The following is a 17892-nucleotide window of genomic DNA, read 5'->3' on the forward strand; positions in this document are numbered from 1 at the left end:
TGCTCATTCAGTTGCACTTATTGAACAATACTGACTGCAATTAAATAAGAAAAAAGAAAAAAGAAAACTAATGGCCTTTTTACTTTAAATGCATCACTTGAAGTTTTAAGCTTTTATTTAATTTTGATTGTTAAGGCACAGTGTGCAATGACACAGGTAATGAATACATAGTGGCATGCTGTAGATATCGCCAACTGAGCTAACTGTGGACCCATCTCTTTACATCTACCATCTGACTCCCCAAGGCAGCAAACATCACATCTGATTTGACCAGTCAGCATCCCGGGGTCACCTCAGCCCCAGATCTTTAACCTCGTTGCCCTCCGTGCCTATTTCAGTGGTAGCGCTGAAGTCACCAAGGACAATCAAGGCATCACTATGTGGACCGAACCTCCCCTCTGGAGCTTAGACTCCAATGAATGAGACCACACCAACCAAATGAGTCAGTTTGGTATGCAGTAAACACTGGTTGACAAGTCTCACCTCCAGTATTGGGGGCCAGTCTGCTCATATCTGCTAGTGCCACTCCAGTACTAGATGTACCAGGGTGACAGCTACCTCACCTCAGACAAGGTAGTGACTTCAGTACCAACCCAAGAAAGCTCCTTGACAGTGCAGGTATGCAAGAGCTCTCCTGCACTGAAGTTGTGTTCCAGGCTTTCTGACCTGGAAAGACTTCTTCAGGTATAGTTGACGACACCTCAAGACCAGCAGCAACATTCAACCTACCTGACCGACGTTTGCTGGGTAGAGATTTCTTTAAAATCCAGCACTGAGGATCCTGAGGGCTTTGCCCCACTGTCTCCAAGTGATGTGCTGCTCATCTTACAGCTGCAATGTGAGGAGTATTCTTCCTACATGGAGCTCTCATTTGTAAATGTTTACGTGTTAAGGATGAGGGATGAGGGGGGTGCAACCCCTGTGCCCCAAGGCTTTGGAGGCAAGGGATGCCTCCACCTTTCAGCTGCATTCACAACTACAGTAACCAGGGTGGTTAGAATCAAAGCAACAGCAGCCAAGTTATGCCCGACAGGCATTTTTATTTCTTATACCAAACCCAACATCTTCTGTTTTCTTTAGGTACTTCAGGAAGCCTACCCAAAGCTACAATAACATCTGCCTATCATGGAGTAAAGTCCCTGATAAGAGAAAAATACCTGCATGTGTGTGGTATCTTTGATAGTCCTATGATGCCCTCTTGAGGCCATGCAATACTAATCTACAAATATTTTACAAATACAGTGTACATGGCAGCTCTGAGTCTCCAGCAAAAAAAAAAAAAAAAAAAAAAACGCAGCATAACTTAATAGTTCCTGTCCCTCTTTTTCAGTCAGAGTGGCACCCATCACTACAAATGCATGCATAAAAACCGAAACATTGAACAACTGAGCCCCTCTTCCTCGTCTACATTCAGCATGCTATGTTGATGCAAGAACTTAGTGGAGTTTAGCTGCTCTGTGTTGCATTTATTTTGAGCTGACCTGAGGTTAAAAACTAAAGCATCGTGACTTTACTCTCAGCTACCCTTTGTTGCGTACAACGTGACAGCAGAAAAAAGCTGTAGCGAAGGAGGACGTTTTCTCACGCTTTAAGTTCATCTGTTCGTCAGTCTGATGCTCAGGCGTTCAGCAGAAAGACACCATGAAGGTTACGACTCTATTCCTCAGAGCATGTAAGTACTGCACCTATAAAACCTTACAATATTAAAGATATTGAAAAGAGTGTGAGTGCAAAAATATCTGTATCTGGTTTTAATCAGAGGTGGCAGAAGTACTCAAATGCCATTCTTCAGTAGAAGTAACGATAATAGTGTGAGAAAAAGACTGGAAAAGTAGAAGAACTGATAAAGTTACTTTCTTTAAGTAAAAGTTAAAAAAAAGTTCAGGCTGTGAATTAAAAATATATTTGTTTATTTTAACTAACAGTGATGTGCAATATCTATTTTAACAATTCGTACAGTTCATACTAAAAGCAGTTCAGTTTTCCATTTTAGCAGCAGAACTTGAAACATGATCAACATGAGCAAGTTTATACACATAAATATATATACACACACACTACTGCTCAAAAGTTTGGGGTCACTGGCAAATTTCTTTGTTTTCCAAAGCCAAGTTCACAAACAGTTCTCAGCAACTGTCAGTCCTCTGCATTAGTCTCCTAGTGTGGCTGCTAATCCAAGGCAATCATACTGCACAGCTAATAAACATTTTACGAATAAAAAAGAAAAAAGACTGGACACTGGAGGACCGTAGAAGGGCAAAGTTTAACAAACATTTTTATCAAAATCTTTATTTCTAACTCTGACAATGTCAGCATGTCCAGTTCGTTTGCTGCATTCTATTCAGACTAATTTCATGAGTTTTTCCATGAGAAAAATAACAAGTGATCCCAAACTTTTCAGGACACACACACACACACACACACACATATATATATCTATTTATATATATTAGGGTTGTGAAGTTAATTGCGGTTAATCAAGATCAACAATAAGGGCACTAATTATTTTTAATTGCGATTAATCTTCTTAATGTCTCATTTAACTTTACAAACTCACAGACAGCTCAGTGGACAAGTCTACAGTCACCTGAACCCTTTATTGTCCTCTTACTTCATTTTCAATCCATGACAAGTTCCTTTTTTTCTGGGGTTAAGTTCATATTGAAATCTTTGATCTACCATTTGAAGAAGGTCTGTTTTCAAACAGGAAGTCCACTACCTTTGTTAAAGACAGTGGAAAAAAAATAAACAATAACAGTGTTAAATGCAAACAATGCTGTTAATTGGTTTAAAAAACAATCAAGTTAATCACATCCCTATGCTGTGATTAATCGTGATTAATTTGATGATTGTAGAATATGTCATAATTGGAAATATTATTCCCATTTTTGCCACTTCTTTTTGACTCTTTTATCCTGCTTGTTGCAATTTTTTGCCCCTTTTTGCCACTGTTCATTCATTTAAGCTGCCCTTTGCAATTAAATGCCACCTGTGAAGCATTATGCCCATTTTCCCAGTTTTCAGATTTTTGCCCATTTTAGTCACTTCTCACTCATTTTTTTCCACTGTTTCGCCACTTTTGGACCATTTTTCCCACCTGTCAAGCATTTTTTATTTTACCTCTTCTCACCCATTTTTGCCTTTTCTCCCCTTTTTTGCCATATTACCCCCAGTGTTTGTCCATTTTTGCCACTTCTGTTTGTCACTTTTCAACCATTTTTGACACTTTTATCCTCCTTTTTTCAATTTTGCCCCCTTTTGCCTATTTTATGCCACTTACCCAATAAGCTGCCTTTTGCAGTTAAATTCCACTTAATTCCCATTTTCCCACCTTTTTGCTGCCAATTGCCCTTTGTCATCACTTTTCATTCGTTTCTCTCCATGTTTTTGCCACTTTCGGACCATTTTTGCCACCTGTTACTCATTTTTTTTGCCATTTCTCCCCCATTTTTTGCCACTTGCTACCCCTTTTTGCTTCTTTACCCCCAGTGTTTGCCCCTTTTTGCCCATTTAAGCTGTCTTTTGCAATTAAATGCCAGTTTCTATCCATTTTCCCATCCTTTTTTCAGATTGTTGCCACTTTTAGACAATTTTTTTTGCCAGTTTTAACTTATTTTTTGGTCACTTCCCACACATTTTTGCCACATTCTGCCCCTTTTCGCCACTTTTCTCCCAGTGTTTGCTGCATTTTGACTACTTTTGCCACCTATAACTTATTTTAATTGCCACTTTTCACCTCTTAGATTGTGGCCCTCGCAAATGTATTTTTCAACAATTTGGCTTTTTGGTTGAGCAGGGTTGAATAACACTGATTTAAATAAACTCTAACTGCACGTTATCTTTCATTTTCATGTTGCAATCATGGTTTTTGCTGCTGATCCATGTCCATTTTTTTCAAGTCATCATTTCCTGTCTTATTCCAGAACAAGGAATTTTTAGTTGCTTGGCAAATCAAGCCATGCAACAAAGTGAAGCAAGTGTGTAAGACCGCTTCTATTCAATCAATCAGGTAAAATCGGATTCAGTCTGTTCCCTATTCCTTTTTGATATTATTAAAAGTCTAAATTATCGACCTGTGTGCAAATAGAAGGAGGAATTGGACTTTAAATCTCTTTGTAATCCAAGTAAGAGTCAAAATAGTACATATTTTCTGTTGTTCGTTCTTATTGTGTTTTAAATATTTTAATGAAGCTTATGTAAGATAAAGCAGGAAGGCTGTTTCATTTCCAATAATCATTTTATCCATTAAGAAACACTGCCTCCCTTTTCCTCTTCTATTTCCTGCTAAGATAATCATTCCCAGCCATTCCCTTTCTGCAAAGACCCCTCTCAATCCAATCACCCCTTAGCTGTCATATCTTAAAATCAGTTCTCCTCTCCTTGGTTGTTTCGGTGCAAACACCGCAACCCTCCTCCACCCCAGCCACCTCCATTACATCTCATCGGTGTCCAGGTCCGGCTCCTTGGTGCCTTCCTGCATCCCTACATCGCTACTTCCAATCATCAGTCTGGGTCAAGCTCCTCAGATGCTCCTCAGATGTCTTTTCCTCATCTTATCCTGTTCCTTCCATCACCACCACCAGTGTCCAGACTCCATGCTGTCTGCCTCACTACCCCTTTAAGTCTATAATGACATCACGATGGAGTCTATTTACCAAAGACATTCACAATTTTAAAAATGTCGAACATACCTTAACTTGTAAAAGGAATGCGTTTTTTTTAATTTACATTTATTTTACATCTGCTTGATCTTCTACTGACCAGTGTAAAATGCTTTCCCCTGGTTGATTCAAGCATGTATCACACTTACTCAAGCTGGTGTTGAACTGTTTGGTCTTGAAAGTTGTTTTTTTCTGAGTGCCTGTCCAACTGTTTTGTTCAAATATTATCATTATACTCCTCTTTTGCATTTGTAGCGCTTTGAGATTTGCTTTAAATAAATAATTAAAAAGAGTGAGAAATGCATTAGAGTGTAGAGTTGCTGATTAAAGACTGAGCTGAAGGATGTGTTGTTCACTGTTGTCTTTTTAAAATAGACGTCGTTCTCATGATGGTCTTCAGCCCTTATCTGAGGTGTGCGGCTGACTCGCACTTTCAGCTCCTATTTTAACAGTACAATGTGCAGTTTAATCACATACCTGTTTTTTTTGATGTGATCTCATGTCTAAAAACGCTGTTTAAGATTAGAAAGCTGCAGCTTACCTCAGTGTGGTCAGCTTCATGATGTGAATAGTCTAGACGTGTGACTGCTGCTATAAACTTCATACACACTTACGAAACAATAAAAAAGATGCAGACATATCCAAAACTATTCACTTAGAAAGGCAGTATGCAGAGTTTGCAGCTAAACGTCTTGATGATTTTTCTGAAATCAAGAACATGTGTCCACAGCCACACAGAACATTAGGGTAAGCCAATTCTACAGTAAGGGAAAAGATATTATTGTAAGAGACTGTTGAAATGCACTGATGAAACAATAGTTCTCTGATGCCCCCTTGAAGCTTTGCAATGTAATTGAACCTTTACAGATCCTCCCTATGGCTTTTGTCCTCTGCTATGTCTGATTGGTACAGAGGTCCTTTGTGTTGTTTCTCTCCAGGACTTATTCATCACATGCAATATTTCCCCTGCTCCTCACTAATCTTTATTTGTATGTCCAGCTTAAATAAACTGGAAGTTTGCTGAGGTATGAGGGAAATCTCTTGGTTGGGTTTAAGATAAGGCTTAGAGAATCAGGAAAATCAAATGAAGAGACCCCCATCTTGAAGTTCCAGTTGCTCCAAAGATACACTATATTGCCAAAAGTATTCACTCACCCATCCAAATAGTTGAAACCAGGTGTTCCAATCACTTCCATGGCCACAGGTGTTTAAATTTAAGCACCTAGGCATGCAGACTGTTTCTACAAACATTTGTGAAAGAATGGGTCGCTCTCAGGAGCTCAGTGAATTCCAGCGTGGTACTGTGATAGGATGCCACCTGTGCAACAAGTCCAGTGGTGAAATTTCCTGGCTCCTAAATATTCCACAGCCAGCTGTCAGTGGTATTATAACAAAGTGGAAGCCATTGAGAACGACAGCAACTCAGCCACCAAGTGGTAGGCCACGTAAAATGACGGAGCAGGGTCAGCGGATGCTGAGGCATAAAGTGCACAGAGGTTGCCAACTTTCTGCAGAGTCGATCACTACAGACCTCCAAACTTCATGTGGCCTTCAGATTAGATCAAGAACAGTGGTAGAGAGCTTCATGGAATGGGTTTCCATGGCCGAGCAGCTGCATCCAAGCCATACATCACCAAGTGCAATGTAAAGCGTTGGATGCAGTGGTGTAAAGCATGCCGCCACTGGACTCTAGAGCAGTGGAGACGCCTTCTCTGGAGTGACAAATCCCGCCATCTGGCAATCTGATGGACAAGTCTGGGTTTGGGGGTTGCCAGGAGAACGGTACTTGTCTGACTGCATTGGGCCAAGTGTAAAGTTTGGTGGAGGGGGATTATGGTGTGGGCTTGTGTTTCAGGAGCTGGGCTTGGCCCCTTAGTCCCAGTCAAAGGAACTCTGAATGCTTCAGCATACCAAGAGATTTTGGACAATTCCATGCTCCCAACTTTGTGGGAACAGTTTGGGGATGGCCCCTTCCTGTTCCACCATGACTGTGCACCAGTGCACAAAGCAAGGTCCATAAAGACATGGATGAGAGAGTTTGGTGTGGATCAACTTGACTGGCCTGCACAGAGTCCTGACCTCAACCCCATAGAACACCTTTGGGATGAATTAGAGCGGAGACTGAGAGCCAGGTCTTCTCGTCCAACATCAGTGTGTGACCTCACAAATGCGCTTCTGGGAGAATGGTCAAAAATTCCCATAAACACACTCCTAAACCTTTTGGAAAGCCTTCCCAGAAGATTTGAAGCTGTTATAGCTGCAACAGTTGGACCAATTTCATATTAAAACCTATGGATTAAGAATGGGATGTCACTTAAGTTCATATGCAAGTCAAGGCAGGTGAGCAAATACTTTTGGCAATATAGTGTAACTACCTTTGTGGCATGTCTGCTTGTTGGTGCATTATAAGAAGAATCTTCGGGTAGCATAATAGTTTTTTGAACAAATTGTTTAAGTGCTAAAACTAAGACCCTGAAGACCCTCTCTGACTCCGTTAGAGGGGCCTTCACTGTGAATGCTGCAGCCTTATTTAGGGTTGACGTTATTCATTAGCCACACAGGAAATGGTGGTTCTTGCTTAAATATACTTCAGTTGTACTTCAACCTGACATCTGACAGTCAACAGGAAGACAAGATGGAGCTCTCAGCTCTTTTCATCAGACGTTGTAAGTACTGACTTTGTTATTACGACCATTCTGGTGTGAAACTACAGTAAATAAACCTTCTGGCGCTCATACTTTGTCTTGTTTTTACCTTTTTAATGATGAACGTGTTGATACTGCTGGTTGCACTGGTTCACCTTAATTATTCTCAGGAAAATGGTAAGTAGTTAAATGTCCATATGGAATGAGAATATATCTGGTTCAAATTGTAGTTAGTTTACATGTTGAACTTTGGACTTCTCCTACAATCCAAAGACATGCTTGATGGGTTATGTCATCAATCTGGATCGCTTTTGGGTGTGAATGGGTGAAAGTCTGCTTTTTGTGTGTTTGCACTGTATGTCAAACCTGGGGTTGACTGGGTTTACCCTGCCTCTCAACACCCCGTGGAACTGATAATGGATGGAAAAATTAAAGTGAATTTGATTTTCTGATTTTTTACGCTGCACTGTCTTTGTCTTTTGTCCAGCTTTTGGTGAGATTATTCCAACAAAACTGCAGCTCTTTGAGTACAAACCTATCACTTTTGACTGTGAGGGTTTTGAGGTGAAGACTGGATGGACAGTCATGAGGAAGACAAATGGGAAAGTGAGCAAATGTGTGAGTACCTGGGAGACAAAAAGACAGTCCATCTGTGCCATCAGCCCAACATATCAAGCAGACAGTGGAGAGTACTGGTGTGAGACGGCAGCAGGAGAGAAAAGCAACACAGTCAACATCACCGTCACTGGTAACAGACCTATTGATTATGTTCCACTAAACTTTACATTACTTCTAACTTCATTGTTCCTTGTCATAGATGGAGCCGTGATCTTGGAGAGTCCTGTTCGTCCTGTCGTGGAGGGAGACAGTGTGCCTCTGAGATGTAGAAGTAAATTGACATCCTCTGCCCACATCGCAGATTTCTATAAAGACGGCGTTCTCATTGGCAGCGGTTCATTAGGAGAGATTTCAATCAAGGATGTTTCTAAATCACATGAGGGATTTTACATGTGCAGCATATCTGACTACAGAGAATCACCACAGAGCTGGCTGGCCGTCAGAGGTAAGATAAAAGACCCTCAGAGCTTATTATACTGAGCAAAGTTGGATAAAAAATATAATAAGTTAAAGTTTTTTAAAAGTGTATTATCTGTTAGAGAAAAACAGAAATGTATATTTCTATGTTCTTAACAAAAGAGAGCAAAAGTCACCAGAAGAAGCAGTCAAACTGTTTGGAGTTATCATCCAAACCCTTCTGGTACTCTAGAAAGACACAATACACAGTGGCCACTTCATTAGGTATAGGTTCTTTGCAGACAGCTAATGGAAGAGATTTCCAGATGGGGGGCAAGGAGTGATTTCTGCATAGGAAAAGGCTACAAAAACGTCACGTTCTGTGCTTCTTACAACTATGTTGATGTTTCAAAGTGAAAATATAATGAAGATTCTTAACCTACTGAGGAATGTTGTGAGTTCTTAAATTGCTGTGAGATTTTCGGGCAAAAAAACAGTTTGCCTCCGTAAAAAGTCTGGACTAGCGTGAGGGTTCTAACGTTTTATCCTTCCACATAAAATACATCTGAAACGTGCCCCACCTTTGAATTGTATATCGCTTCATATCTTAACATTGCTAAAGGACAGCTAACAAGGACTATAGCTACAGCAACTGAGCCTGCCGATCACTCGTAACCGTTGGTGATGACGGTAAATTCAGCTGACAGTTCAACATAGCCATGGGATGCTAACTTCCAGGCTTTGCCTACAAAATGACGCCATGACTGCACCACTCTATTTAGGGTCCCAAATCGGGATGCAACTCTGCGTAGTCTAGAAAATGCCTGTCTGGATATTTTCTCTTTTTCTCACACTCTCTGTAAACCAGAGAGACGGTTGTGATGGTGTGAAAATCCCAGTGGATTAGTAGTTTGTGACCAACAATCGTGGCATGTCAGAGTTTCTCAGATCACCTTTGTTTCCCAGTCTGATTCTTGGTTTGAACTTCAGAATACTGTCTTGACCATGTCTGCGTATCTAAACACATTGTCTGCAGCCATGCAGTTTTGATGTGTGGTATTTTGTTTCATAAACAGCTGAACATGTAAACCTAATGAAGTGGTCAAAAGCATTTTACAGTTACGAGTATGCGTTTGTATGTTAATAGTGTGATAGAACTAATCAGTGGGGATGCTGAGTAAGCATCCACACTATTGATATTCGTGTCGGCCATTTTGTTTATTATTATTCTTCTTCTGCACTTGCTATCTCCTCCTTTATACTTTATCATATCGACACCGTTTAAACTTAAAAAAAAAATCACTTTATTCGTCATTTGACTGCTATGACTTTTCTCATTTCCAACTTTTATAATTTTTAAAATATTTAACTTTGTTTAACAATGTTAAACAGATGGTAAAATTTCACAAATCTGCGCTTTTTTCAACTCCTCATAACTCTGGCACTCCTTGGGCTATTTTCATTATTCTACTATCATACTCTTCAGCTTCTTGTGCTCTTTTCAGCTATTTTTAATACTTTTTTACATTATTTATACTTTTTCAACAATTTTGCTTTTTGCTGATCCAACTTTATGAAGATTTTGGCTCTCTCAGACGTTTTCATGGAGTATATGGAGAGATTTAAAGTGATAACATCATCGCTACAGTGCAGGAGAAGAGTTGTGGGAAGAGGCAGAACTTCTGAAAAAAACTGCTCTCCTGAAAAAAAAAATGTTCAACAGCTATTTTTATGCTATTTTTAGGCTACTTTCAGCTTATTTTATCCTTTTTAGCAATTGAATGCCATGTTTGGCTACCTTTACGCCATTTTAAGCTATTTTCAGCTATTTCATGCTATTTTCAGCTATTTCATGCTAGTTTTATGCTATTTTCAGCGATTTAGAGGCTACTTTCAGCTATTCCTGAGATATTTTCAGCTATTTTTGGGCTACTTTCACCTTTTTTTTATCCTTTTTTAGCTTTTGAGTGCCATTTTCAGCTACTTTTATGCCATTTTATGCTATTTAATGCTATTTTCAGCTATTTTTGTGTTTTTCAGCTATTTTCAGTAGTTCTTCCACAATTCAGTTCTCAGCATCCCCACGAAGTTTCAGCTGAAATTGCAATCTTGATCTAGCTGATATTCATAATGTCTAATATTCTTTTTCAAATGTTGTTTTTGCAGCAGCTCCCAGAGAGACTCACCCCTCCCCAGATCACTCCTGTCACCTGTACCTGGTCCTACGAGCCGTATTAACTGTTATAATGGTGGCTCTGCTGTTGCTGCTGGTGGGATTACTGCAGTGTGGAAAAATCAGAGTTACCCCTAAATATGTCTGTGATGTTTGCAAAGGAAGCTGCCAGACTGAGAAAAGCACAGAAATGAATGAGAAACAACAATGAGGGACACCTTCCTGTAAGCTTCTGTTCTTATCATGTTTCTGTCTCTAGTTTCAGCTCGAAGTGGTTTCAAAAGTGCGATTAAGAGTCACGTATGGTTCTTATATAATCATTTTCTAATACAGACAGAAAGCATTTTAAACCACAGACATGGGTGTGTTTTCTTTTAGACACCAAAGCTGAAGGTGGTATGAAACACTGATGTCACAATAATAACTAAATGAAAAGGCCCCAGGGCTCTGTGTCTTTAGCAAGAAGTCTGCTTTTATAACAGACACAGGAGACAGTTTCAGCTCATTATTAACATCCTTGAAAGAGAAGGCGACCTTCACTGGTTCTCTGGTGTGTGGAGACTGGTTTTAAGATACAACCAAAATAAAAATAACAAAAAATAAATAAATAAATAAAAATGAGGGCAGCAGAAAATCTGTTTTTGTGTGGTATCCCCTCTTCTTTTAACATCAGTCTGTAAACATCTGGGACCTGAGGAGATCAGTGTTGGGGGAGGAATGTTGTCCCATTCTTGTCTAATGTAATATTCTAGCTCCTAAAAGGTCGTAGGCCCTAGGTCAAATCATGCTCCAGATGTTTTCTCTTGAGGAGAGGTCTGGACTGGACTCTTTTACTGTGAAGCCATGCTGTTGGGGACTTGGGGGAATATGCAGGGCCTTCCCTGACAGAGTCATTGTCTGGATGGAGCATATGTTGCTCTAAAAGCTCTCTCTACTTCTCAGCATTGATAGTTCCTTTCCAGATGTTAGAGCTGCCCACGCCATAGGCACTAATGCAACCCCATACCATCAGAGATGCAGGCTTTAGAGCTGAGCCAGGAGAACAAGCTGGATGCTCCCTCTCCTCTTTAGTCCTCTGGACACATAGCGTCTGTGGTTACTAAAAATATTTTAAAGTTTCTTTTCATTAAGCACCGAAAATTTTCCACAATTCGAGATGCAGATCGATAAATCTGTGCCTACCTTTACTTAAGTTTAAGAAGTGTTTTTAGGGCTAATATCATTGTTAGCTGTGTGGCCTTCTATAGAGAGGTGTGTGCCTTTCCAAATCATGTCCAATCAGTTTAATTTAGCACAGGTGGACTCCAATCAAGATGTAAGAACATCTCAGAAAAGATCAGAGAACTGGAGGAACCTGAGCTCAATTTCAAGCATTTACTTCAATTCTGTTTCCACTGTTTCATGTTAAGTGTTGGTGTATTGAGTGTACATAAAAAAAAATATATATATATACATATATATATATATATATACAGTGCTTAAAAAATTTATTAGTCCACCACCCAAAGTAAGGTTTATGCCACAGCTGCCCTAAATTAACAGCATTGGTAATTACCAAAATCATTTTTTATGTTTCTGCAATGGTTAATACACCAATATGTAGAAGCTCTTTAACCCAAATGATAGTTTTAATTCTAAAATATAATTATTGTTGTTATCCATGAATTTTCAAATCCACTGATTTACAACAAAACTGAAAAAATAGTAAAGCACATTATTATTTCTTCAGTAATATGTCAGATTATAGTTATTTACTTGCATTCCTGAACAGAAAAATGAGTTTTAGTGGTTGAATGTTACACTTGATTCATTTCTGACTTCTCAGAGAAGCCCAGTGAATTGGCTCAAATTTGGGTGAATTCAGTTTGAAATTCCTCATTCCTGTTCAAAATGGTAAAACGTGGAGAGCTGACTGAAAATGAAAGAGTCCGCATTAAAGCACTTCATGATGCAGCTGTGGCATAAACCTTACTTTGGGTGGTGGTCTAATAAATTTCTTAAGCACTGTATATATATATATATGTGTGTAAAATTTTGAATGTACTTATGTACTTAAAAATGATTTTTCTTTTCTTCATGCTTGTGTCTACATCCCATTTTTTGCCATTTGAAAAACATACGAGTTTCAGTCATGGGCTGTTAAGGCCCATATCTTCTCTCTAAGTGCAAATATCTATTTTGAAAATAAAATAAAATGTTGTTTTTTTAAATTATTTGGTATTAAAATTCCAGATTATGTGTAAGACAAAGATAGGGAATTCTCTAATTGACAACAGACCCCTCAGAATTAAAAAAAAAAAAAAAAAAAAACATCCATCACAAAGCTAAAGGTAGGTTTTTCTTTTGTGTTGCTTTTTTTTTTTTTTTTTTTTTTTTTGAACATAATCACCATCATTTTTCAACCAATCCATGCTCAGGACCCACCATCCCCTCCTTTTCAAGAAAATCTAACAGAAATATCTGAATCACTTTTCAACCGTTCAGTTTAGTTTAATGGAAAATCCTGCAGAAAAAAGACTGAACAAAAAACATCTTTAAATGGACTACCATTGACTTTTCCAACATTTGTTGTTCTTGGCACCCATCCATGACCTTCTGATAAAAACACTGTGAGCCACTTTGGGACTTAACCTCCTGGTTGAGAATTACATGTTACTTGTTATTTACTCTGTGTGTGGTTCTGGAGAAGAATTAAAGACTCTTTAAAGAGCTGGATATGCTAGGCGACACACCTTTAGCCGTTAAATACTTGGCATAAGACTTGTATGGTAATGAACCCAAAACTACCCAGCTATTTTAAAGATTATTCTGTTATATTTCTTTGTTAGGTTTATTGTGGTAGTGATCTTGTGAAAACAGAGGAAACACTCATTAATATTTACTTGGAGATTTTACTAGTCATGAAAGATAAATAGCTATGGTCACCTAATCCTGGAGATTCATGACAAAAAAGAAGTTGATGAGATAAGGAAATCAGATCAAACCTAGGAATTTCTCTGGTAACTGAGGTGCCAGTTCACATGGTTGCTGCCAAAGACTTCTTATGCAAGGCACTGAACGCCCTCCTGCTGAGGCACTCCTTTCTCTGGAACAGCCACTCACTATAACTGCATTCTGTTATAGCAGGATCATGTTTGTACAAGATTAGAATGTATGAATGGCATGAAAAAATAGAGTAAAACCGATTTTCCCCTTGAGGCATTCATCAAGGATTTTATTAATGACTACTGTGAAACTTTTAACTTGAGTGAGAACTCAACATGTGTCTTTTCAACATGATTAAATACTATTTGCCATTGTTTTTTTAAATGTATATTTTATTTGTTTGAATGGTATTATTATCAGATTTTATTCAACATAAAGTCAAGTTTAGATTTTCAAAATGAGAGGTCTGGATTTTCCAAATCTAAAATCTGCAACATTTAGTTCTCTTGTCCTCTTTTTTACTAGACAGACAAGTTTTACGTTGCTTTTAAAATAAAAAATTGTAAACTGTACGGGCTTTTTGTCAAAGTCTGTTTTCATTGACTAGGTTGCAAGATCATTGAAACTATTTCATTTTTTTAAACAGATGTTTTGATTCCAGTGAGTGAGCCAAAAGCATGGCACTATCAAAAAAATGAAACCCATTTGCAGATTTCAGGTCGCCCATAAGGGGAGGGGGGAAAAAGGGCATCCAGCCAAACAGGGGGGCCCATGGAGGTCAGAAAAGTCCTGGTCAAGTCCTGGTCACTGTCAAGTTAAGCTGCGAAAATGTTTTTTTTAAAGCCTGAATAATAACTACTCATATTACAACAGCAAAAATAATTGTATGCATTAATGCTGTTGTACAATATATATTTTTTTCTAAATATTAATCATTTTTCCATCCATCCATCTTCTTCTGCTCATCCAAGGTCGGGTAGCGGTGGCAGCAGGCTAAAGAAGTGAACGCGGACATCCACCTCCCCAGTGATACTTTCCAATTCTTTCTGGAATATCTCGAGGCATTCCCAGATGTAGTAAAAGCATTTACCTTTTTAACTGGTAACAATGTGGATGGGTACACTGATGTAAACCCTTAGGAAAGTAATGCCAGACCTCATAGCTAAGCCATGATGTGCAGAAATGTCAGGATGCTGGAAAAAAGTGGGAAAAAAACATTAGACAGACAACATTAATGGAAAATTAATTGTGAAATAATTGTGAGGCCAGGAATGGGTTAAAAGTGTCAAGATGGGTATAAAAATTAGAAAGAAAACTGGCAAAAAATGGGTTAAACTGGAAAAAAAACAGGAGAAAAGAAGCAAGAATGGTGAAGAAGTGGTAAAGTGAGGCAAAAAGTAGCAAAAACAGCGAAATACTGTCAAAAAGAAGTGGCAAAAATGGGTTAAAAGTGGTAAAAAAATGGTCAAGAAGTGGCAAAATATGGCAAAAAGCCAAAAAAATTGTTAACAGTGCCAAAAGAAGTTGGAACGAATTGGTTAAAAGTGTCAATAATGAGTTAAAAGTGGCAAAATTAGGTTAGAAGTGGGTAAATAGGGCACAAGGCTTGAAAAATGGGTTGAAAAAGACAACAGAAGTGGAAAATTTAAGTGAAAATAGGCAGAGTAGCGAAATAGGGCCAAAAGAATGGACAATAGCTGGTTTCCATTACAGTTTTTCACAAAATAAATGCGATATTCCTTAAATTTTGATTAAGTACGATTGCGCTTTGAATGCGTTTTCATTGGAGGGAGTTGTGGGCATAGGCCTTGCAATTCTTGTAAAATCTCATCTCGCGTGAATCCGCTGCAGGGAAGCTTGACGCTCAAAACCTGTTGCGTGTTGGTACGGTTTTGGTTACATCTACGGCAATTGCCTTGGTAATTTTGAACAAAAGATGAAGGCAACAGATGATAGTTCAGAGGTAAAGTCCGTATGTATGGCAAAAGCCACGTATAGGGGTAGAAGTATGATGTTAAGAAAAGTCTCATCTCTTCTTCTGTCTACGCGTACCGCGCCATGTTGTCTCGGAGTGACTGGTCACGTGACATCGCACGTCACGTCATGTGACTTGTAAATGCAGAAAAGTGTTTCCATTGCGCTTTTGTGATATATTTCTGTATCGAAACACCTGAAAAACCTCCTTATGAAAGCGTAAAAACCTTTTAGCGATATTTTAGGATTTTTTCCAAATTCAGGTGTTTCCATTACCAGTTTTTTATTGCGCTATTTCAATTTTGCGCATTTCCAAGTGTAATGGAACCCCAGCTAATGGGTTTAGATGCAAAAATAAGTTGCAAAAAATGGGACAGAAGTGTAATAATGGGGCACGAAGCATTAAAAATGGGTTAATTGTGGCAAAGGGTGTGGCAAAATAGGGGAAAAGTGGCAAAAATGGGTAAATGCTGTCAAAAAGAGGTGGGGAAAATGGTCGAAAAAGTGACTAAAATGGGTTGAAATAGGGCTATATAATAGGGCAAAAAAGTGACAGGGTTAATAGTGACAAATAAATGGCTAAAAGAAGTGGCAAAAAAGGACAAAAATTGGGAAAAAATAAGGTAAGAAGTATAGCAAATGGGTTAAAAGTACCAAAATAGGGCACAAAACTGCAAAAGTGAGTTGATCATGGCCAAAGGCTGGTTAAAATAGGTTAGAAGTGGGTAAATAGATCACAAAGCATCAAAAATGGGTTAAAAGCTGTAAAAGGAGGTGGCAAAAACTGGTTTCAAAGTGGGGAACAAGTTAAAAAGTGGCATAGATAAATTATTTTTACATCCGAACCCAATAACACCTTGACACACTTTTCAGTTCCAAAACGAATGAACTGTCAGCCAGGATGCTAGCACCAATGCTACTGATCCAACACATATGCATTGGTATCACTGATAAATCACAAGTTGGGAGGGCCGGTCTCTTTTTTGTGCCATTAAAATTTCATAACTGATCTCACCACTAGCTGCCTCCCCACTCACTCCTGTAACTGTGGAGGCTGTTGTCAGAATGAACTGTAGGAGGTGAGGCCAGTCTGGTGAGAAATAAACTCCAGTAACCAGGAAGAGGGAAGTATAAGAGGCTGGGATTTCACCTCAGATCACTGTAACAAGAAACTCTTCACTAAGCTTCTCAAAGGTAGGATGTCTGTTTCTATTTCAGAGTGTTTTTTTTTTTAATATTTTTCAGTGACTTTATTTCATTTACTCTTTAGATTTTCCAGCCAATAAAGCTTTTTCCAGACCAGAGATAAACAAGACTTTAAAAATAATATATCAGTAAGTGAGCAGTGGTGATAATAATACTTACTAGAACGCTGTTGAACACAAACAGGCGTCACTTTAATTACTGCTGACTGCACAGAATGTTGATTTATTTACTTACGTTCCCTTCTATTTCACTTTTTATCTTTTATTTATGTTGCTTATTCTGGTTCAGTTATTCTGTATTTTACCACTTTCCTTTGTTATGTTGCTATGATGCTGAATTTCCCCTCTGGTGATCAATAAATATATTTTCTAAAATATTACCGACACTATAACCTAATGTCTTACGTTACTTTGTGTTCAGGAGAGTGACTGTTTTGGGTACTTTTACCCAAATTTTATTATTTTTGAGATTTCTGGCTGGGCTGGGCTTCCCCCCCGTGGATGTATTGGTTAACATCCATGCCAACATAAAGGACACATGGAAGTATGTGAGCAGTGACGGTAACATCGTTTGAAAATGACGTATACATTTTCGTACGTAAATGGAGTATAAGCCGACCTTTACAGGGTGGAGAGAAACAGAAACAATGCACATGCTTCAGTTTTTTTAATTGGCAACAAAACATGAAAGGAAACTTGGCATTATTTTTCATAAAGAAATGATGAGAAAATATCGGAAGTCTCTTGCACTCTCCCAAAAGGACCATAGACGTGTGAAAGAGGATTCAGTTGACTCTCCCTCTCCCCTAGGCAGATCCAAAGAAGAAACTGGAGCACCTGAGTCACTTTTTGCAATGTGATCAGGTGTAAAGGACTCATAGTCGTTGCACACTGTGTCATAATCTGAATCAACTTTATTGAAGACGTAATGTGCATCAAAGCATAAATCCTTTGCACATTATTGAATTTAAAAAAGTGACTAATGTTCAAATGTTTTATTTTGGTTTGCTTAAATTAAATAAGAATTTCACATTAACATGAGCTGTAGAATGCAGTAAGTTTCTTTTTGAAACCAGAAACTAATCTGTACTCTTACTGGATGACTCTGTAACAAATTATGTCCAGCACTGAATACGAGGTCTGCTTAATGAGACTTTTAGAATAAATCAAAATAATTTTCATCTCAAATTTAAGGAAAAATACAATTCACAGATGGCTGAACATTAAAAACAAAGTATGCAGCATGTTCAAACAGTATTTAGTGGAGATGCTGAGCACGTACACTATTGATATTG

At 38.5% G+C, this 17892-nt stretch overlaps 1 protein-coding gene across 1 annotated transcript; it reads left to right on the plus strand.

Annotated features, from left to right (window-relative positions):
* The first annotated feature begins 537 nt into the window (after positions 1-537).
* LOC121504361 (low affinity immunoglobulin gamma Fc region receptor II-like) lies at positions 538-10704 on the plus strand. Its single transcript, XM_041779071.1, has 5 exons — positions 538-618; positions 832-940; positions 7794-8054; positions 8124-8369; positions 10487-10704. Exons 1-5 carry the CDS (start codon positions 538-540, stop codon positions 10702-10704), a joined length of 915 nt encoding a protein of 304 aa, XP_041635005.1.
* The last annotated feature ends 7188 nt before the right edge of the window (positions 10705-17892 follow it).

This window comes from Cheilinus undulatus, linkage group 22 (genome assembly GCF_018320785.1).
Source record: "Cheilinus undulatus linkage group 22, ASM1832078v1, whole genome shotgun sequence".
NCBI lineage: Eukaryota > Metazoa > Chordata > Actinopteri > Labriformes > Labridae > Cheilinus > Cheilinus undulatus.

Excerpts from the sequence above, each read along its gene's own strand:
- LOC121504361 (XM_041779071.1), top strand. The coding sequence starts at position 538 with ATGTACCAGGGTGACAGCTACCTCACCTCAGACAAGGTAGTGACTTCA. Across the intron at positions 941-7,793 it reads TGTGCCCCAAGGCTTTGGAG|CTTTTGGTGAGATTATTCCA; the intron begins GCAAGGGATGCC and ends TCTTTTGTCCAG. Across the intron at positions 8,370-10,486 it reads GAGCTGGCTGGCCGTCAGAG|CAGCTCCCAGAGAGACTCAC; the intron begins GTAAGATAAAAG and ends TTGTTTTTGCAG.